The sequence below is a fragment of the Pseudoliparis swirei genome, chromosome 9 (assembly GCF_029220125.1).
Source record: "Pseudoliparis swirei isolate HS2019 ecotype Mariana Trench chromosome 9, NWPU_hadal_v1, whole genome shotgun sequence".
In the NCBI taxonomy this organism is placed as follows: Eukaryota; Metazoa; Chordata; class Actinopteri; order Perciformes; family Liparidae; genus Pseudoliparis; species Pseudoliparis swirei.
The window spans coordinates 12,714,098-12,735,856 of NC_079396.1; the positions used below are offsets into that span (position 1 = coordinate 12,714,098).

The window sequence follows — 21,759 nt, forward strand, 5'->3', positions numbered from 1 at the left end:
TGTATATATGAATTTTTTCTTTAATCTGGAAAAGTACAAACTTCACACTGCATTGCGTAATGAAGCAGTATTCATGCAAAGCGTACCAGGAATCAGATATTCAATAAAAATAGCAAAAAATACAAATACACTTAATATATTTACATTTCCTCTCCATCTGTTTTATAAATGTACATCCTATTTGGACAAGGTTCATGTGGTCAACTTTATTTGAAAACAGCTTAACAGAAATTATTCAAAATGAGAAACATCAGTTTAATTTGAACAGTTCAATATAATTGAATTTGGGCAAGGGAAGGTCAAACGGTGGGTTCATTCTCTGGCTTTTATTTTGAGACGTCGTCTGACGAAAGCCTTCTCGTCCCATTGGTCGGAGGAGAGCATGTGGCTGCCATTATGGACACAGAGGACCGTCATCTCATCAGCGTACTGAAGATTCTGCAGCAGCTGGAGACAATGCAGAAGTAAAAGTTCAGGAGAAATGAAGAGCGCAAAAGAACAATCAGCTGCTTATTTACGCATCAGCAGATACAGACCAACATTGCATCGGTATGGAGTCATGTTTCTGGCCACTTCATGAATCCAAGTCCAATAATCACTGTCTTTTAACAATGTTTTTGGTCTGCATGTCCTGAGGGACTCATCTGGCTCTATAGCTGAATTGCTAACTGTGTTTGCCTGCTGTTCCGTGTTGAGTAGGAAGTAAACTGAGGGCTGTTCGTACAGTGAAGTTGCAGCCGGACACCAAAACAATGAGCTGAAAGATGCTTAGATTTTATGTAAATAGTTGATACGTCTCCGTCTGTCTCTTTCTCATCATAATAAGCAACATATTTAATATATAACTGGGCATGTGATTCATTATCAATATCAACATATTGATTAAAGCCTCACACATACACATACACAATGTGGTAAGAATCTCTTGTTAAGTTCTGAATAAACTCATTAGAAATGACAAACACTCACTTTGGGTGTAATGAAGAAGTACTGGGAGGTTGTCTCTTTGCAGGCCGTGCGGACCACGATGTCAAAGACTCTTCGCTCATTTACAGGATCCATTCCCTGCAGAAAAGAGAGAAACAGTATCAGCCACATTAAAGCAGAGGAAGCAGGGATAAATGTGTGTGTGCGCTCCACCACAGCAGTTAAAACGCCTTACGGTTAACAAGGCAGCGGGCGCTGATGGTGTTCATCCACGCACGCTGAAGGTCTGTGCTGACCAGCTGTGCTCAATCCTTCATTTTATCTTGCCTCTGTCTTCACAAATTCCAGTAATGTGGAAAATATCTTTCCGACCCTATTTTAACTGAAACTGGAGCACCACAGGGAACAGCTTTACAAGGAACAGTTGTATCCCCCTTTTTACTCTCACTTTATCCAGCTGACTACAGGCAGAGCCATGTGTCCTGTAACATAAAAAAGTTCTCAGATGACACTGCTCTGGTTGGTCTGCTGACCCGAGGCAATGACCTGGCCTGTAAACGGGAGGTTGAATCCTTTGTCAGCTGGTGTAATGAACATTTAAAAAAAAGAAAGACCAAAGAGTTAGTTATTGATTTTAGAAAGAAGAAGGAGGTCTCCCCAGTGATATTTGCGGGTCAGCAGATAGAAATTGTCCAGTCATATACTGTAAATATCTTGGGGTCTATCTGGATAGTAAATTAAACTGGGAACAGAACACTGACGCTGCATTTAAAAAGGCTCAGTCAAGTCTTTTCTTCTTGAGGAAGCTCAGATCATTTGATTTCAGCAGAAAGCGTCTTCATGTTTTTATCAAGTGATCTTATCTAGTGTCCTCTTCTATGCTTTGCTTTGCTGGGGGGGGGGGGGGGGGGGACAGGATCAGTAAAATTATCAAAAATCCTACCTCGGAGATTGACCTTCCCCTGGACTCACTAGAGGTCACCATACAAAAGATGACAAGGGCCAAGCTAAAAACAATAATTTCTTTTGAAGGCCATCCGCTACACGGTGTGTTTAATGGACTCAGAAGTTCATTCAGGGAGCGACTCAGGGTGCTTCAGTGCTCCACTGAACGACTCAGAAGGTCTTTCGTTCCAGCAGCAGTTCGGTTATTTAATGAACACCTTTAGTTTTTTTAATTTATTTAGCATCTTTCTGATGGTCACATTTTATGGGGCATGTTCTGGTTTTGTTTGTTCCTCCTTGTGGTGTGTTTCTTGTCTGTATGACTTGTTGGGGATTAATAAAGTTTTCTAAAGATCTAACGATCCAATACCTGGTTGATCTCGTCCACCACTCTGAAGGGGCAGCGATTGAGCTTCTGCAGGGCCATGAGGTAGAGCATTGTGGAGACGCTGCGCTCTCCTCCACTCTGATGGTAGGCCGTCAGCTCGTGGAGCTGAGTGCTGCTGTGGAACTTCACCCGAATTCGGATCCCATACTTCTCATACTCCTCCTGCATTTAACAGGATAATAATTACTTCTTGAATTTAAAAAAGAGCACACGTTATACTATATATATAAATATATATATTTATAAAGTGTGGCAGGATAACCTAAACCACTGTTACAAATACTAATAACAACATTTTTAAATAGTGAATTAAAAACAATCCTCATAAGACTAAATTAATTCATGGAAAAAACCACTGGAATTACTCTTTAACCCCGAGATGTCAGTGTGTGTGTGTTGTTCCATGGGAGTCAGCATTTACCTCGTTCTCTGAGTGCAGATCAACCTCTCCTGCACACTGCATGGAGCGAAAGAAATCACTGAACTTGTCATTAATCTGTTCAACCAGCTGCTTCAGCGGGTTCAGCCAGCGTTCCTTAGCCTACGAAGACAAATACAGAAATCACTATTTACACATTCAAGCAAAGGACGACCAGGCTGTCCTGTAAAGAATGCCAGAGGAATCCCTGCAGTGACCTCTCGCATACCTCTGATATGTTCTGTCGGAAAGCGTTCAGAGCGTTGCTCTCGTCTTCCAGCTCTTTCTCCAGGTGTTTGATCTCCTGCTCTCTCTTGTTGTACTCATCAACAACCTTCCAAGAAAATCAACATGAGAAACATTCACACTGAGGGTAAATGACCCGATGTATTGAGACTCACAACTCCTGCCCAAAAAAGCAAGAAAGACAACAATAGATGAAATTGCTACGAAGTCAATAAAACAACAAAACAGCATCATATGGCCCGATCACAGTCTCCTGTAAATAGCGTTAGCTTACATTTTCACTGAGGCTAGTGAAGCACTCAGCTCTGGACCGCTCCTCATTCAGCATGGCGTCGATCTCGTCTAGTGTGTCAGGCAGCTTGCTGAACGCCTGCATTAAAAACAAGAACCATGAATATTTTACAAACTAATATAAATCATACTTTGCGTTCAAAGGACTTCCAGAGCAGCGACAGGACCACATGATAAGTATAATATACCACAGAAAGGGCCGAGGCTGGCTTTATTCAGGGATATAATACGTAAACACCAATAGACGCTTACATTATGAAGATCTTTGGGTAATGATTCATCAGGTTTCATCTTGCAAATTGCCATTGCTCTCTTCAACAGGCCTTTGCATTGTTCCGTCAGCTGCACCTTCCTCTGCTCCAGACGGCTACATTTTTGCTGCAAGAACACGCCATTAAGTTACTGTCGTGGACACTGCGGCAGGGCAGCTGTGTATGAAAGTGGGAGTCAAACACAAACCACAGTGTTCTTCAGTTCAGAGACGCCGTCTCTACAATCGATCTCCAGCTTGGCCTTCTCAGCCATCAGACCCACCGTCTCCAAAGCCAGGTACACCTTCTCCATGGTCAGCTTGGATCTCAGCTACAGACGATGGAGACAACATCAAAAACAGGTGGCACGAGGTGAGTCGGACATTTGAAGACAGAAAATGGGCAGAGAAAGAATATGAGGACTTTTAAAGCAAAAACTAAACCCGAAAAAAACAATCCAGAAATGGTCTTTCTCGCTGTTTAATCAATTTAATAATGAACTTTGATATAATGGTCGGCTGGAAGGTCGAGTCAGATCAAGAGAGGTGTGAACACGCAGAGGGGAGGTAAATGCAGGGACAGAAAAGTATTGTGTTAAAGTCAAATCTAAATGTTATGCAACCACAGCTCTCAAGTGCCCAACAGTCATACACAGCACAGGGCATGGCACCATACCTTCAGTTTGGCCATGAACACTGTGACTATGGACACTTTGTGGGAATTGACAACGGCAATTTTTTCTTTAGTTTCCTCTTCAATCTTCTGCAGGTCAATAACGCTGTGCTCCATCTGCCCCAGACTAGACACATGGGAGGAGCGAGTCAGACGAGTTTGAGGCAGCGTACTAGTCGAGTTACAGAGGGAAGCGTTCTGTGCCCGTTAGAAACTGTTCAAGTCAGACTTGCCTGTCCTGCTTAGTACTGATCTTCTGCTCCAGTTGCCTCTTTTTGCCCTTTACTTCAGAAAGGTGCTTCTTCTCTGCCAACAACTCGTTGTCACGGCGATCCAGTGTGGCGGCTTCCGCCTGCAGGACCTTTATCCGCTCGTCGATGTCTCGTAACTTCACCTCACAGGTCTAGGCACAGTGGGGGTTAACAGTTCAACGCTAACATATTGAGATGTCTCCAGGTATATTTCTCAGAGTATCAGATTTGTGAAATGTTGAAGTCAAAGAATAAATAATTTAAGGCTATACTTCCAAATCTGTTCCTGTGTCTTTCCCTTACCTTCATCTGCTGCTCCAGCAGCCGCTTCTCTTCAGCATCCACAGTGATGGTGAGGTACTGGGAAGGGTGCACTGCGGAGTTACTGGTGCTGATCTTGTTGGAGTAGTGGGACCTCTTCAATGTGTACCTCTCATCTGTGGTGTAGAACACCCTGAGGTAGGGCTCCTCAATCACCTGGGAGAAAGAAATGACACGACACAGACTGAGGTCAGCAGAGAAGCCTTTTTGATAAAAACAATAAAATATGAGATTAAACACTACGAACTCCAAAGCAGGTTCTCTGAACCTCAGTGGTGTAGTCGGGAAATACTAAAGTAAAAAAATGTATCACTGTCAGATTTAAGTTTCCAAAAGCAAAACACAGTCAAATTAAATAAGATTACATTGAAAAATGCAACTTTCTGCTTTGAAAAGGCACTAATTTATAAAATAAAAATGCTAATGTTGTGACCATTTGATGTTAATGGGTCCTCACTGGCATATCAAGCCTCAACCTACACCATTCATCTTGAAAGCTTTTAACCTTTTAGTTCACCAAAGAGCATGAATTCACGCCGCTAACACTCTGCTGCTGTGTTGTGAGGACTTGAATGATGTGGGGAGAAGAACGTACCGTTTTGATCATGGCTTTCGTTTGGTCATTGCCCACAGGAACGTCATGCACTTTGTACTGGTGACAGAGGTAACTCATCACCTCGTCAGGGGCGTCGAACATCTCGCGTAGGTAGGTGAAGAACCCAAAACGCCTATAAATAAGAAAAGAAAACATCACAATATACGTATAAAAACTCTTAAAGTAATGGTGGGCAGACAAAATGACACATGTTGATGCTGAATATATAAGTCATGACGCCTCAAGTACAGTTCATTTTCTCTCACCTCAGGGACTCAATATTTCGCGACGGCTGGCGCCGAGAGCACATATTCTCCGGAGCAGAGATGGAGTTCACTTTCAAGTTCATCTTGTCACGGACCTGAGGTTCAGGGCAGATCAAATCATTTGATTTATTTGGGATGGCAAAAACTGGATTTCACACACAAAGTCCGGATTTTCATCCTCCACCCAGAATCAACATGGCAATCATAATCCGCGCTGACCTCTATCATGAATTTTTCCATGTCATCTTTTCTCTGGAAGACGAACGCCCTCAGATCGTGGAATGAGATGTGGTTCTCCACGAACTTAGCAAAGCGATGGTCTTTCACATTGATCTGAGGTTTGAGGAAAGGATTACAATGTGGACTATGCAGCGGATTCAAAAAGCATCACAATCACAATAATTACCGCGATAAATCCATGAAGCTCAAACTTTTTGTGAGGAATTACTGCAAAGAGAAGAACTCTGCCCAATTAAAAAGAATAAAGAACGTAGATCCCAACCGTTGGCATTGGACAGACCGGTTTTATTCTGTCATCTTGCTCTATGTACCCGTGCTGATACTTGACTTCAACCTCCCATTTAGCACAATAAGATTGGTATAGATGGTTTAATACACTGTAATGTAGTTCTACGCATATATAAGGACATGTCTTGTGTTCTAGGTGATGTACATGTCAACTATTTTATTATTCTAACTGTGTTTTAATATATTGTCCTTAATGACGTGTTTATACAGCAGTCTTAGTTGTTGAGACATACATTAATAAACAACTTACAGTTTATCTACAATACACTGTCTTATAAACAATGTATTACAATTATATTATAACAATTAGATGATTATACTCTTCTTATAAATGCTGAATGGGGTGGGGTTCAAATAAAGTGTGCCTCACCACCAGCATCATGGGCTCGTGGACATTTCCAGCAAAGAGTTGTCTGTTGTGCCGGAGCCACTGGAGGGCAGTGTGTGTGTCCCTGTGGCGTCTTTGCAGCTTCTCCTCTTTGGCGTTCATCATGTTGTTCATGTCACTGAGCTTTCTCTCCAACACTGACAATTCAAATAAATAAACATAATCTCCTGACTTTGAACAGTCCATCACACTCTGGGAGCTAAACTCGCAGCATCTTATGGAAAATAATTACAATACGCAATATCATGTTCAGAGGAAGGACACTGCATAGTTTGTGGGAAGCTCTCACTTGTGGACTCAGCATAGAGGTTGTCTTTCTCCCTGCGGAGGTCGGCCTTCTCTCCTTCGATCTTGGCTCTCTCCTCCCGGATGTTCCTCAGCTCGACATTCACAGCGTTGATTCGTGGGATCACATCAGGTTGGTCGCCAACTTTGGCGAGCTCTGCCTTCAAGTCATCAATGGTCCGTCTGGTGTTGCTGATTCGCTTCTGGTGGTCTTCCTCTTCCATCTGCTTCAGCCTTTGTGCCTGTTTAATATCTGCTATCTGTGGAGAAGAACAGGGAGTTATCATTCACTTGACCAGCACACAGCTGCACGACCGATCACGTCTCTTTTATTCTGTCACACACACGATATGAACTAGGAATGCACCATAAATACAAAACAATACTTTATAAGATTCAACTATCAATTTCTTCCATCATCACTTTCTTACTTGATGCAAAACAGGAATTAGATTTTTTTTTGTTGAAATATTTTACTGTAACTGTCTAAAATGGAAATAAACCATGAGAAAAACAAAAAGGAGGATATCCACGGGGGCAGAATCGCAGATAGAAGGACATTTAGTGTATAATGTTTATACTTTGCTCCACATTGTCACAAAATGGATTAGCTTTTATGTTCCGTTAACTCACAATCACTCAGCCCTGAATACCATCATAAATCCATATTGCAAATCAATAGTTGCCACAAATCAAAAATCCACTTTAATTGCAGAATTTATATCCAAGATAAAAGCAACTAGTTCCCATACGTAGTAAACGTAGATGACTCATTCAGTTCTTAGTAGCTGTACGTTTTTCTCCTCTTTCCGAGTCTCACCTCTTTGTGTTTTCGATCCAACTGTTCTTGTTTCTGTTTGCACTTCAGAGAAGCTTCTTTGATCGCGACAGTCTGAAGAAAAAAAAACACATCAACTTCACCGTTTAAACGCTGAAGTCGGGCACAAATCCGTTTCACAAGAGTCATATTCCTTATTTACAATTAACACTTGAAATGATGCAGCGGACAGTCGCTCCCATGATCCTCACTTTGTTGTCTTTTCAGGTTAGTCTCTGGCTCCATTGTGGCATCCCGCCAAGCTTCAAACATGTAATGTCGAGATGGCCAGTAAAATTGTTTTCTGGCCGCGGTTTGCATTCGGGTGCAAATTAATAAATGATATATTGTAAACCGTTTGTGTTTTGTCATGTTTTTCTGTAAATGAGCTGTATTTTGTTGTTTATCCCTGTATTGCATCATGACAATAAATTTAATTCCTTGAAGTTATTATGCTATCACACACATTACATTCCAGTATTCATTGTACTGTAGAAATACATCAACAATCCTAGACTATAATTTTAATGACATTTTTTATTAATTAATCTTAATTACTCCTGCTTACATTCAGCAGAGACGTATTTAATAAATAAACCAAAATAGCCAGTGGGATTTTTAAGTGTGCCGCTTCAAAAATGTCTTAATCTTTTTATAATGGGTTTCTGTGGGCAGCATAATGCTCCGAGTCATTTATAATGTCCTAAAAATCATGTGAAATTCTCATAGCTGCCCAAAGAGGCTCTCCATAAAAACATTCAATGATGGATCAGCGAGAGCTAATGACTAGACCTCTGAGGTACAAAGACACGTGCAGATCATAAGTACTAACTCAAAGTAATCTACAAAAAATAACAAACCATTAACCATATTTATACTTTGAGGTGCAGCCATCACACGGTAAACCTGCTATGCAACCTCAGGCACAGATGCCACAATCAGCATGCAGTAGTTTAACCAATGGCAAACTAGCAATAAGTGTGCTTGAGAAACTGCCTTTTCTCAGACATTGGTTGTTTTGCAGTTTATTATTTACGATAGCTTGATTGATGTTGCCTTTTTCACTGAATTTGTTATTTATCGTTGAACAAGATTGTTGGAAGGTTGCTCGGGTAAATGTTTCAACTCAGATGAACAGTATATGTATTCATATATCATTTTAAACACGTCGCTTTGCAAGTTGCATCTATGAATGGGAGTAAATGACACACAGTGTGGATAAGAATGTGAACCATGTAGATCTCTATGTTGATCAGGCACACTGATTAACAATGACATTATTAAAATGGCATTCATATCAAAAGGGTGGCCCACTCCTGCTGGACATCTATCAGAGAGGAATAACGTTGTTTTTTCACCTTAGCCTTTATTTGTGCCTCTGTGGGCTTCAACTGTTCATCAATCAGCTGGATCTTCCCCAGCATCGGCGCCTGGGCCTGCTTCAGGGCAGCGAGCTGCTTTTTGGCATCGTCTCGCTCCTTCTTCGCGCCCTCACACTCCTTACGGGTGGTCTCATACTCCTAATGTCAGAGGGAAAGCATCACAGCTAACACGGTTAGCTTTACAGTTGTTGTTTTTGGAAGATTGCCCTTTGTGTTCATTCGTCTTTGTGTCTCACGGTGTTTCATTTCCATCACTCACCACCCACGGCTTCTTCTTCTCAAGCAACAAAATCATGTCCAGATGTCTCTTCTTTTCGTAGTAACGGTTCACGTCGTGTTTGTTCCTCTCGTTCCTCTGCTTGGCTTTTTCCAGGAAACTGGCTTTCTCCTTCACAACGTTCTAAAGGGAAACAACGGTGAAAACCCTCCAAGAGCCTACAGTTTGCTATGTTGCCTTTACATCTTTTAAATATGGGTAAACGGTTAGATAATGGTTGGAGCCACTGTGACATTGTGTTATATGACATGTAATGTAATTAAAATCGTCTGTGTGGTACTCGTCAAACAGAAGAAAGGAGAAATCCACTTAGGTGTTCAATGACAGACACAAACAAAAAACATGCGACAACTTTTTGAAATGCATTCACTCTTTGACCATTATGTTTACCTCCAGTTCTCGTTCTCTGTTGCGAAAGTTTTTGAGCCCACAATGGTACTCGTACATATTTGGGGGCCCAACTGATTTCTCAGTTGCCTCCAGCAACTCAATTTTGGACATCTTGGCAAACTCTCCCACTTTTTCCTGTCAGGACAAACGAACCACAGAAACAGGGAAACACAAGTGTTATCGGATGTAACATTTAAGGCTATCTACAATTATGATAGGGAGGATTTGTATGAATAAAACAACACTGACACATTGATTGAATGATGATCAGCCATCATTAAGACATTTCTAGATTCACACATATGACACCTGCACTGTGCACAAATGCTTCAATGTGACAGTAATAGTTGAACAGGCTGACTTCGTGGACAAGTTGAGCAGACATTCGTCTATTCGACACAAACATACCTGCGGCAGAAACTGGCAGAGGTTGCTGACTTGGATATGCAGAGCCTTGACTTCTTCTTCCACTGATTTCTGGTTGCTGTGTCTTCCATTCAGCGTCCACAGTGACTGATTGTTCTCCACGTGGATCTCTCTGTTAATCACTACATTACCACCAGTCTTGAACCTGGAGTAACAACAAAGAGTTTGGTTTCGACAATCAGATACATCTCGGAAAGAAAATATAAGGAGCATTGTGTGTCTGCAAACTCTGTCACATAACTTACAGTTCAATCTCAATAAATCCTTTATTGCACCCACGTTTGATATAGAGCCCAATCTGTCGAGAAAAATATAAAAACATTTAGTTTTCATCATCAGAATTGTACTTAATGTGTGAGCTAAAGTAACTGTATATTGATTTGACTGATTGACATTGGTTCAGGGATCTGAAATCTAGGGAGAGGATTATGAAATGCTATCAGCTAAAAACCTAGTATGTATCACATTTTGAATTGAGCCTTTATAACTAAATCAAGGCTTTGAGTTCAGAGTACATCTACCAGTGGTTTGTGGTTCTACCTTGTCACCTCTGCCCAGGATAGCCGTCTTGCCAGCCAGACCCAGACAGATGGCACACACAATGCTCGACTTGCCAGTTCCATTGGCTCCAACAATCATGTTCAGATTGGGTCCCGGATACACCACAGAGTAGTCGTAGGTCCTGTGAGAGTAGATGTTGAACAGTTATCATCAGGGGCTGTTACGGTGCGTTCACACCAAAAGCGTGAGTAGATCTCATGCAAAGTCAATGCACTGACGCGAATATAGCTAAGCCAAAAATTCGCCCGACGCTGAGTTGCGAAAGCCAATCAGCCCGTCATCACTGTCCTGCCGTTGGTGAACCTTACTGGCTGCTGCTACTCTCGCAGCGCCGGAAGCGGAAGTCATTCTGAAGCTGTAATGAAACTTCTCCTGAAGAGATTAACTCTGAGAGCTCTGTGAGTGTGACTTTTTCCATCATAATAGTTTATTTGAGGAGTTTCAGTCAGTATGGGGGCGGCTGTAGCTCAGTGGGGTAAGCTGGTCATCCTGCAACCCCAAGGTTGTCGGTTCGATTCCCGCTCTCCCCATTAGTTGCAAGTCGACGTGTCCTTGAGCAAGGCACTGAACCCCCAGTTGCTTCCCGGGCGCATCACTGCAGCCCACTGCTCCTTAATAACTAAAGATGGGTTAAATGCAGAGAATACATTTCGTTGCATGTGTACCTGTACTCTGTGCAATGACAATAGATTGAATCCAATCCAATATAGATAACACCACAGCACTGGTGAAAATGTAAACAAAAAATGTATTTCCTGCAACACACACAAAAAATCAAATAAATATAAATTTGAATTATAAAAAAAACAATGAAATGAGTTATAATTGTCAAAAAAAAAATTTCAATGTATTAATAAATAACCACAAAGAAATAAGAATAAAGTTGAACATGATTGTCTGATTTATGATTCTGTTTGTTTTGTTCAAAAAATCTCTGAAAACACTTTTAATCTGTAGACTCCTGCCTAATAGTCTTATTATTGCCATTTGATGACAATTGCTCATATACTGTGCCTAAATAAGTATATTTAGTATTTTGAACAAAGGTTAAATGTAATTTTAGAAGTTTAAAAAAGTGCCCTTCATTTATGTTTAAAAGCCCCTGGATTTCCGTCAATGGGGGCAAACATTGCCCCCAAAATATTGTGTACATTTCCTGCCCTGCATATATCTATCGATCAAACCAGAAGAAACCAACCAGCTCACTGAAATCAAGCATGTCTTAAAACATGTACTCACTAAGAAAAGAGATCACATTACTACTCTGCACTGGCTCCCTGTAAAATCAAGAATCACATTTGTAACTCTTCTCCTCACCTACAAAGCCTTGATTGGTGATGCTCCATCATATCTTAAGGAGCTTGTAGAACCATATTAACCCACTAGAGAGCTACAGGGCTACTTGTGGTCCCTAGAGTCTTAAAAAGTAGGATGGGAGCCAGAGCCTTCAGTTATCAAGCTCCTCTTTTATGGAACCAGCTTCCACCTTCAGCCCTGGAGGCAGACACAGTCACCTCATGTAAGAGTAGACTGAAGACTTTCCTCTTTGTTAGTCTTATAGTTAGAGCTGAATCAGGTTCACCTGGTCCAGCCCCTTGATATGCTGCTATAGGCTTAGACTGCTGGGGGACGTTTTAGGATACACTGAGCACCTCTCTCCTCTTCTCTCTCTCCTTATGGATGAATTTTCATCTCTCTATTGCACATTATTAACTCTGCTTCCTCCCCGGAGTCTTTGTGACTTCACGTCTCATAGGGTCCTTTGGACCTGGCTGGGTCTGATGTCATGGCCCTGATGATGTGCCCCGCCCACTCCTCCTCTCTACCTCCATCTGCCTGATGGATCATGGAGGTCTGGATCGTGGTCCATGCCTACTACCAACTATTCATACACTCTGACACACTCATTGAATGTGTTATAACTCTGTAATGATTCCTTCTGTACATATGACATATATTACTTCTGTCCATCCTGGAGAGGGACCCTCCTCTGTTGCTCTCCTGAAGGTTTCTTCCCTTTTTTCCCTGTGAAAGGGTTGTTTCTATTTCTTGGGAGTTTTTCCTGATCCCATGTGAGGTCCTGGGACAGTATGAGTACAGACTGTAAAGCCATCTGAGGCAAATTTGTAATTTGTGATATTGGGCTATACAAGTACACTGAATTTAGCCTTCTGTTAATGTTATGAACCCAGACGTTTGTGGGATATCCACAAGGAGTATGAAGCAATAATAGTGGTTATTTCTTGCAAGGTGGAACGCGTAAATGATAAGTTTCCACGGAGATAAGACACGCCACCTCTTACGGCGCGTTCACACCAAAAGCGATGCGAAAAAATAGTTTCGCTTTTGGTGTGAACGCACAAGACGCGGAAGCAGCGAAAGAAGCTATTAAACCACAACTTGTCGGGCGAGTGTCCTCAGGCTGTGGGAGTGAACGCAGCATTAGACGTTGTTCTGTTGCTACTTTACATTTCAGGAGCAGTGCATGACTTACAGGAAGTTTTTCATGGTGATGCGAAGTATGGATCCCTCCACAAAACTACCCTCGACTCCGAGTTCGTGCTTCTGGTCGCCTGAGAACATGTTCGCTTTGCTGTTGGTCGTTTGTGAGCCGGTGTTGACGTGACTTTGACGCCGTTTTTTGGTGGACGAATTCATGGTGAGCAAAAGACGACCATTCGAGGGAAGGAATTGCAGTTGGTTCGCCCTCGCCCACAACGCCGAGTGTTCGCGGATACACCTCTCAGATTGGTTTAAAGAGGTCACGTGTATACACAAAGATGGGCGTCATCATTAGAACTATCGCGAGATATGATTCACAGACCAATACGAGAACATATCTTTATGAATACAACGTTTAACCAACTATTGTGATATGTGTTTTTATTTTCACTTGTAAAATATTATTAAATAATATAAGGTAGCCTTGTCTAAAACAATTATACTGATGTTAACAAAACTATGGTATATTCAAATCCCCGAAACGACAGATGTTGGTTTGCAGGAGATATTGTGATGAGAGCTTTCTTGTGTCATCTGGTGTTTTTATATTAATATAATTTAATATTCTGGATGGACGGTGTGCGTTTTATGAAAAGAAAGACAGCAAAAATTAAACAGACACAATATAAAGACAAAACGCTAAATACATTGAACATCAAGGAAAGGTGGGAATCTGAATTGAATGTTATAATTCAAGATACAACATGTTAAGATGTGTGCAACAAATTTCATAAATGAATCAAAAGCCAATTGTGGAAAGAATTTGATTGGAAATTAAAAATCAGATATTTCAATACACCTCTTATATTCTCTTCATATGTGAAGAATCCTACAGCTTCATTATATTGGAGAAAATGTGGAAACATAGGAGATCACACGCATTTATTTTGGGACTGTCCAGTCGTCAAAGGTTTTTGGAAAAATATTTTAAAAGAAATCGATAAAATCATCGAAGTGGAGGTACCCTCAGATCCATTAACATTTGTGCTGGGGTCTATACCGAAATATTTAAGGGACACCGATCCAAGGTATATTGTGCGTGTACTTTTAATGATTGCCAGGAAAATGATAACTCTGAACTGGAAGGATGCAAAACCACCAACCATAACAGAGATTAAATCAGGTTCATACAATGGAAAAAGATTACTGCAAAATTACAAATGACAATCGATATCTTCACAAGAATATGGACTTGCATGACATTACACAGTGTCGACATTGGATCTATGCTACAACTGAAAGGGGTTGAGGTGGCCAAACCGCGCTCTACAGTAGAGTCATTTGTTTGTAATCAGTTCAACTGTTCGGTCCTTCCCTCCCTCCTCGTTGGGCCCTCCTCTTGGAGTCTATAGATGTAGAAGTGCATATACATGTGGGAGGGGGTGGTGGGAATGCTGTGTGGGTGTATATGTGGATATGGATGGTTGTGTGTAGGTGTGGGTGTTTGTTGAGGTCGATGTTCGGATATATGGAGATTGGCATTTGTATGTCAAGGATTGCTGTTTTGTTGAAAATGCAAATTAAAAAGTAAAAAAAGTAAAAAATAAAGACATATTGTATGAACATAAATGAAAAGAAACAGACTGGCTCTGATAACTGGATAGCTTTATCAAAGAACTACTGGAATAGAGAGCCAAACTAATTTGAGTTTGTTATATTCTATTCATTAGTTTCAACAACTTATTCCTGGTTATATACAAGTTGTTTAGGCCCAACGTGATGTGTGAGGTTGTGTACATATGTTGTTGTTAGGTGACATTTCACCTTTATGGTCATTTTGGGTGCTATTGAGTTGCATTATACTGAGAGGTATTGTTTTTATTGCTCCGTCTACCATAACTGTTATGAACAGGCTGGACAAAATATTAGAAACAGGTCATTAAGATAGGCTGTATTGCAGGGTGTTTCATGTATTAAGACTGAAATATCAGCCAAGTGTTTTCCCATTTTTTCTAAAGAAAGGGAGCAAGATAACAGCATTTGCACAAATGAGGAAGACTACCTGCTGCTACTTTAACCAGTTATTCCTATTGAAAGGCCACACTTGTGCTGCCTCAGTTATGTGTTGCAAAGGATGCATCAAGAGTGCATTTTGGACTTTAAGATCCAAGTTAGTGTTCGACTCAGACTGCGAGGGGCCTAGCTTTGACTGAACTGCAATGGAAATTGCTGAATGGTTTATTTAAAGAAAGTAGCAACAGAAGGAAGATTGCAGCAAACAATGATACTTAAAATGGAAACGGGTGCGTGAGTTATAGTTTTTAAACGGTCACACGTGAGGCTGCCCTTTAAGCATGGAAGCAAGGCGGCAACGTGCAGGAGGCAACCACGAGCCGGACGTCTGCACCGTCGGCCATGATTCTCTTCATTAAAGCCCGGACGATGAAGCCTCAGTTGCTCGTTCTTCATTTGTAATTAGACATGTTCCACCGTCACGTGCTGGTACACGTGTGGACATTTCCCCACGGAAAAGGTGAACCGCCGACATCTTGTAACAATGCAAGAAGCCGCGTGACGTCATACACAATGAGCGTCTCGTGAGCAGACCGCAGGCCGTAAATCATCAACCGTTCAGGTCGCCTCGCGCTGCTTTCCAGTTGTGGTTAGATCAGAATCGCTGGTTTACTCAGTGTCCCGTAGTGACGCTTGAGATGAACCCAAACGCACCGAGAACTAGTATATCTGATGCTTTCATCACCTCTGACCACAACATGAAGCGTGGCGGCTCCGAGGTTGTTCTCGCCCGCTGCTCATCGCCATGGAGGCTCGCGAGCGCTTTCCTATCATTTCTGATCGGAGTGGAGCTAATCTCCGACCAGATCAAATAAGATCACTGTGTAGTTTTTTTTGAGAAATACACACTCACACATTCACACACAAACTCTCCACATGCATTCAATCAATCGCTCACACAAGCAGTCCAACCACAACACATTCATACTATGAAGCACGAGTCCCTTCCGGGTCGGCTTTATAGCAAATAACCGAAAGGAATCATGGGACATTGAAATCAGGCTCACTGTTCGGTAGACTGACCTCATGTGGCCATCAATGGAAAGACCGCTCCTTCTTTCCCTTTTGACTGGATAGTTCATGTCGTTAAAAATATCATAAATAAAAGTTTTACAGTCAAGTAAGTATATGAACATAGGATACATGTATCATTTATTATGTAATTAATAATACAATAGTAGAATAAAACTAAAATATGAATTCAATGAATAATGTAAGTAATATGAAATAATATAAAGGATTGGTGAGTATTGTAGTAAAAAAACAAAAGCAGATCACGATATTACAATTCAGTTATATTTGTATTGTTTACACTTGTCTGAGTTTATAATATGGATTTTACATGAAGTTTATATTCAATTCAAAATAACTGAAACAGAGGCTCTCAGCTCAATTACATTAGAAAATATTAGTAAGACAAACTAAATAATAAGTTATTGTATGATATGTAATGACACATATAGCATAAGCCAAGACGTATGACATTTAGATTACCTGCATCTCAATGTAAATTATTACAAAGAGTTCTTATTATAGCAAACACAACACAATAAACTGCAAATAACTGTTCTACTTGTACTTTATACCTCCAAGTAATAAGTGTGTGAGAGGTCAACGTCGGGTCTGGTGGCCATCTGTCGGAGGTGAAGTTGACTCCTGTCAGAATTTAATTGTATCCTCAGTGAGTTCACAGTCGTGTTTGATTTTTAAATTCTTTATGTCCTGTAGACTTTACATCCCTCGTCAAATTTGAATCTCTTGCAGATAAAGATGATCAAGATTATCAGTGGATTCATTTATGAAACTGCTTAAGTTCAGGTGAGAAGTGCAACCATCAAAGTGTTGTACCCATATTGAAAGCTATCAAACACAAGATATATATTTGATTCATGAGGTGTTTTATTGTTGTATTGATTTCAATGCTTCATTGATTCTCAAACTTCAAAAAACAGATAAAGTCACTTATTGCATGTACCGGTAAACATGTGGCATATCCCTATTCTCATAGGAAAAACTAAAAGTTGTTTAAATTGTAATGTTCTCAAAACTCCAATGCATGAGAAACAAAGTTGATGTTTCTGAATGTAAAATGATTTCAGAGAGTCAGTTGGGGATAATCAAAATTCAGAGCATCTGGGAAAGAAGAGTTGTAAGATTATTGATTTTTACTGGAATCCACTCAGACTCCGACTGAAACAACCACTTCCATCAGGTCAGAAATCCATCAGCTCAAACTCTCTGCAGGAGCCGATTGAGGAGGAACTGGATCTGGAGGTCGATGTCTGTGACAGGGACAGTGAAAGGCACACTCCCAAATTCAGTTCTGAGCTCAAAGGATTCTTGAGGCCGAGTTACATCAGTTACAACATGGTGCATCTACCATCTGTTACCTGCTCAATGGGATCCTTCACTCCTGATTATCTGGTTTCAGTGGGTGTGGCAGAGGTATCGGAGTAATTGTGTTTCAGTACGCTGTCATGCCAAGTTTGTATCTCTTGTTGTTTACGTTACGTGTGTAATAAATACAGATATTTACATTCTTTTCCTTTTTAATTACCGTTGGAACTTTGAGCATGTTTTTCCACCTGAATGAGCGCTTACGTCACCTCTGTGTTCCAAGTAAACACAGCTCACCCGCTTAAGCAGCACAGCAGGCGCTTACCCCTCCTGCTCTGTGTCTAATTATACCCACGGTTCACTCATTTACTTGATAAATTACTAACAAGGTGTCTCTTCTTCTTTATTCATTTTAACCAATAGAAACCAGGATATGGACATTACAAAAAAGGTATATTAAAGCACACATGTTCTACACTATAAAAGTTGATAATACTGATGATTAGTATATTTAATTGATTTAGATTGATTGCCCAAACAATCAAATATTTGATTGCTTTATCTTTTTGATGAATTGAATAGATAAATCTTTCTATTGTAATGATATCTTGGTTGCTGAACCAATCCATTTCTCAATGTGATCAATAGAATAACCTTTGTTTTACAAATTGTCCAAATTGTTATTTAAGGGTTTTTTCCCTCTTTAAATAATTTCCCGAGTTACTCTGTGACGTAAATCTCACATTAACAACATACATGATGGCACTAGTTTACGTTTCTTTCTTTTATTTATTTATTTATTCAAGGATTTAATCAGAATTGGAGTTCAGAGAGATGTGAAAGTCAACAGCTAGTGATTAGAGTTATTTGGGGTTTCTCAGAGACCTCTGTTGGCCGCTCCAGGATGTCCCGTCAGTCCACAACGGACTGGAGTGGTAACGAGGGCGTTCAGGCCAGGAAGCTGAACGGTTCCTCAGTGGAGACACCGAGCCACCAGAACCTGCACCGAGAACTGCTGCTCACCCATAAACGGTACAGGAGGGCCAACTCCAACACCTCCAGTCTCTGATCTCAATGTGGTCTACATTTCACAGAAAGCAGGGTGGACTGTTTGTGTGAGTGTGACTGTGACTGGCCCTGCAGGGGCCTGCTGCTTGAGGAGAAACCGGAGCTGAAACGAGTTCTGGAGCAGCGCAGACTGGAGCTGCACAGAGAGGAGGAGTTGGCCCAGCGGCGGCCCTCCGATCTGCAGACGGAGCTTCGCAAGAGGCAACAGAAGCTGCAAGAGGTCAGAAGAAGCACAAACAGCTGAGAGACATTCAGAATCAGAATCGGAATCGGAATCAGAATCAGAATCGGCTTTATTGGCCATATATATGTGCACATACATGGAATTTGACTCCGGTTACACTTACACTCATCGTACATACATGGAATTTACAAGTTTCCAAATAGCAGGAGAAATATAAAAAAAGACATTGAAGACAATATAAAAAACAACATAAACAACAACAGTGGCAGTGAATGGGGGTATTAGTGCATAACGAAAGTGGTGACAGTGCAGGTATGTGGATGTGTCTGATTAAGTGTTCATCGGAGTGAGGGCCAGTGGGAAGAAGCTGTTCCTGTGCCTGCTGGTTTCAACGATGGATTAAGGATTTATGAAATACAAATACATGTACTTTGGCCCAAAGGGTCAGGTTAGTAAGGCAACTAACACGTGTACATATACTCAAGTACTGCACTTCAGCACAGTTTTGAGGCACTGAACAGCATCTAGTTCGGCCCCATTTTACGTTACGATGATTTAATTTAAATAACTGTTCTACACCCAAAGAGGTCTATAAATCTGACTGTGTTTACGCCCATAAACTATTAAAACCCTGGTGATGTACGTTTTGTGATGGTATACTGCTGTTGGTCTGGACTAAATGGATGGTGGATGAACGACACTGACTTGTCTTGTGTCTGACCAGTATGAGCAGGAGGAGATCCGACAGCAGGAGAACCAGCAGAAGATCCCAGAGTTTGTCCGTGTGAAGGACAACCTGAGGCGGACACAAACATCGGAGCAGTCAGGCTCCCATCAGCCCCACGCATCTCACCCTTAAGCCCCATCTTCATGTTCACTGTCTGACAGACACATCCCAGAGGCACCAGCTCGCTACACATCTCTTAGTGAAAGTAACATTACATTTTGAAATATCAGAACTTGTTTAATAAATCATGCATACCAATAAACACATATTTAGAAATGTCTTCTTAAAACTTTGAACAGGTTTGATGAAGGAGCACTTCTTTTTTATTTATATTTATGTGGATCAACATTTGTTGCCGGAAACAGGATGGATATTTTATAATTTTTTTATGGTCATTATACTATTTTTTAATTTATCATGCTTTCTCCTGGATTAAAGGACGTTGACAATGTGTTGTTGTTTGTTTAGTGGAAAGGCCAAATAATGATTTACTTTAAAAGACCTGCGATTATTCACCTTTCTGAACAGAACTATTTCGTATTAATAGAAATCCCCCACAAATGTACACATATCTATTTATGTCATGACCTTAGATGTGTAGTGTGCCTGTGTGTTGTGTAAATAAAGGCTTCATGGTTTGCAGAGATGTGTGTTTTTTTGGACACAATTCAAAGCACTGGGAATTGATTTGCATGCAGCTCTTTTCCCTGTGGACTCAAATGCTTCTTTCACATGGACGCGACTTTGTGTAATTAGCTGATCTTTTCATTCCATCACGGGACGAGAGGAGAAAGCACAGGCCATCTGGAGGAGGCTTTTAGGGATATACAAGGAATACCCAAGGGCCTGGTTAAAGTACTGGAGAAATTTGGGATAGTCAGGAAAGCCCCGAGCTGAAGGCAAATAAAACCAGCCTGTTTGTTATTGCAGAATTACATTGGATGATTATATAACTACATCTCATAAACAAATTAAACACAAACTGCAACACGTTATCCATGGTGAAAGAAGTACTCATATTGTCTAAGTAAGTATAACCAGCTACATTCACTTCTTAAAAGATCAAGAGAAAAACTATTCAATAATTAAGATTTCTGTATTATTATATCATGTCTATCATATTTTTGGATTCTTGATACTGATACATAAACATGTCAGCAGCATTTTAATGTTGTAGTCTGAGATGGAGCTAATGCTAACTACTTGTTACATTAGGCAGCTGATATATTGTCTCAAAAAAGTGTATATTTTATTACATTGTTTTATATATATATATTGTCATGATGTATATTCTATTACATTGTTTTATATATATATATTGTTAATACTTTCTTCTTTTTTTGTGTGGATATTGTATAGTTTATTCTCATTCTTATTCTTTTTTTAGTCTGCTACTGCTGTCGGGTGTTTTGCACATAAGAATTTCACAAACCGATTATACTTGTATAAAAGGGGATGTGACAATAAAAACTTGAAACTTGAAACTTGAAACTGATTGTTTAACAGCACATAATATCATCTCGACACATAACAGATCTTTGACATTTGAATCTGCAATTTAACTCTATACAATAGTTGTCAAATACATTTTTTAAAGTACATTTCCCTCTGAGTTGCATTAAAACATTTACATTTAAACACAGTTTTAGAGCAATAAACTAAGGTCTATACTATTACCACTGCAGATTACGTATTAGAGAATAAGCTAAAATAATAATAATAATAATAATAATAACAATAATAATAATAATAATAATAATAATAATAATATTTTAAATATCAAGGTCAAATCATCCAATAATGCATTACATATTTTAAAAGAACAGGAGGCCAAATACTTCTTCATAGAAAGTTAGCAAGTCAGCATTTAAAAGTCCACCCTACTCCTCAGTATATTATTTGACTGTAGGCTTCTGGGAGGAATGTGTGGCTCATCTTGGCCCAAACAACATCATGTCTTCATCATCATGGCGGAATGAAGATGTGAGTGTGGTCGTGTTCACTCACCAGCTGTCCTGGGTATGATCACACCCTGTCTCTCCCTCCGGCCATTCGTCTTTTGTGCCTCTTTTCAAATTAAGAGCCTCCTCAGTGAGTCGCGTGCTGTGTAAATACACAGAGCGTGTCTGGAGCGTCAGCAGCGTCGGACCGAACCATTTAAAATAATCCGGGTAGATCACGGGCACCATTAAATGCACCTTTCTCGGGTTAACAATTACTTTAGTAAAAACAAATGTTTTTTTAGCGGGTGCATAAAGTAAATAATACATTGGAGGAAATACAATATCTAAATTAGTTTGTGA

At 40.4% G+C, this 21,759-nt stretch overlaps 2 protein-coding genes and 1 non-coding gene across 3 annotated transcripts; 1 reads left to right on the forward strand and 2 right to left on the reverse strand.

Moving 5' to 3' along the window:
* Positions 1–186: 186 nt before the first annotated feature.
* On the reverse strand, positions 187–13,361 carry smc5 (structural maintenance of chromosomes 5). Its single transcript, XM_056422724.1, has 24 exons — positions 13,120–13,361; positions 10,605–10,746; positions 10,310–10,362; positions 10,047–10,209; positions 9,639–9,773; positions 9,231–9,371; positions 8,948–9,109; positions 7,593–7,664; positions 6,777–7,032; positions 6,470–6,624; positions 5,791–5,904; positions 5,572–5,666; positions 5,306–5,438; positions 4,693–4,866; positions 4,372–4,541; positions 4,142–4,265; positions 3,675–3,797; positions 3,468–3,593; positions 3,199–3,294; positions 2,908–3,012; positions 2,682–2,801; positions 2,243–2,422; positions 970–1,065; positions 187–447 (listed from the first exon to the last, which is right to left on the reverse strand). Exons 1-24 carry the CDS (start codon positions 13,281–13,283, stop codon positions 313–315), a joined length of 3,234 nt encoding a protein of 1,077 aa, XP_056278699.1. The 5' UTR covers positions 13,284–13,361; the 3' UTR covers positions 187–312.
* Positions 13,362–15,730: 2,369 nt separating this feature from the next.
* LOC130200211 (small Cajal body-specific RNA 2) lies at positions 15,731–16,095 on the reverse strand. Its single transcript, XR_008832953.1, has one exon. It is a non-coding gene; the product is annotated as a small Cajal body-specific RNA 2 (non-coding RNA).
* A 1,058-nt stretch (positions 16,096–17,153) lies between these two features.
* Positions 17,154–20,118, forward strand: zgc:195245 (uncharacterized protein LOC565483 homolog). Its single transcript, XM_056423366.1, has 3 exons — positions 17,154–18,509; positions 18,621–18,765; positions 19,454–20,118. The coding sequence occupies exons 1-3, from the start codon at positions 18,382–18,384 to the stop codon at positions 19,586–19,588; spliced, it is 408 nt and encodes a 135-aa protein (XP_056279341.1). The 5' UTR covers positions 17,154–18,381; the 3' UTR covers positions 19,589–20,118.
* Positions 20,119–21,759: the final 1,641 nt, after the last annotated feature.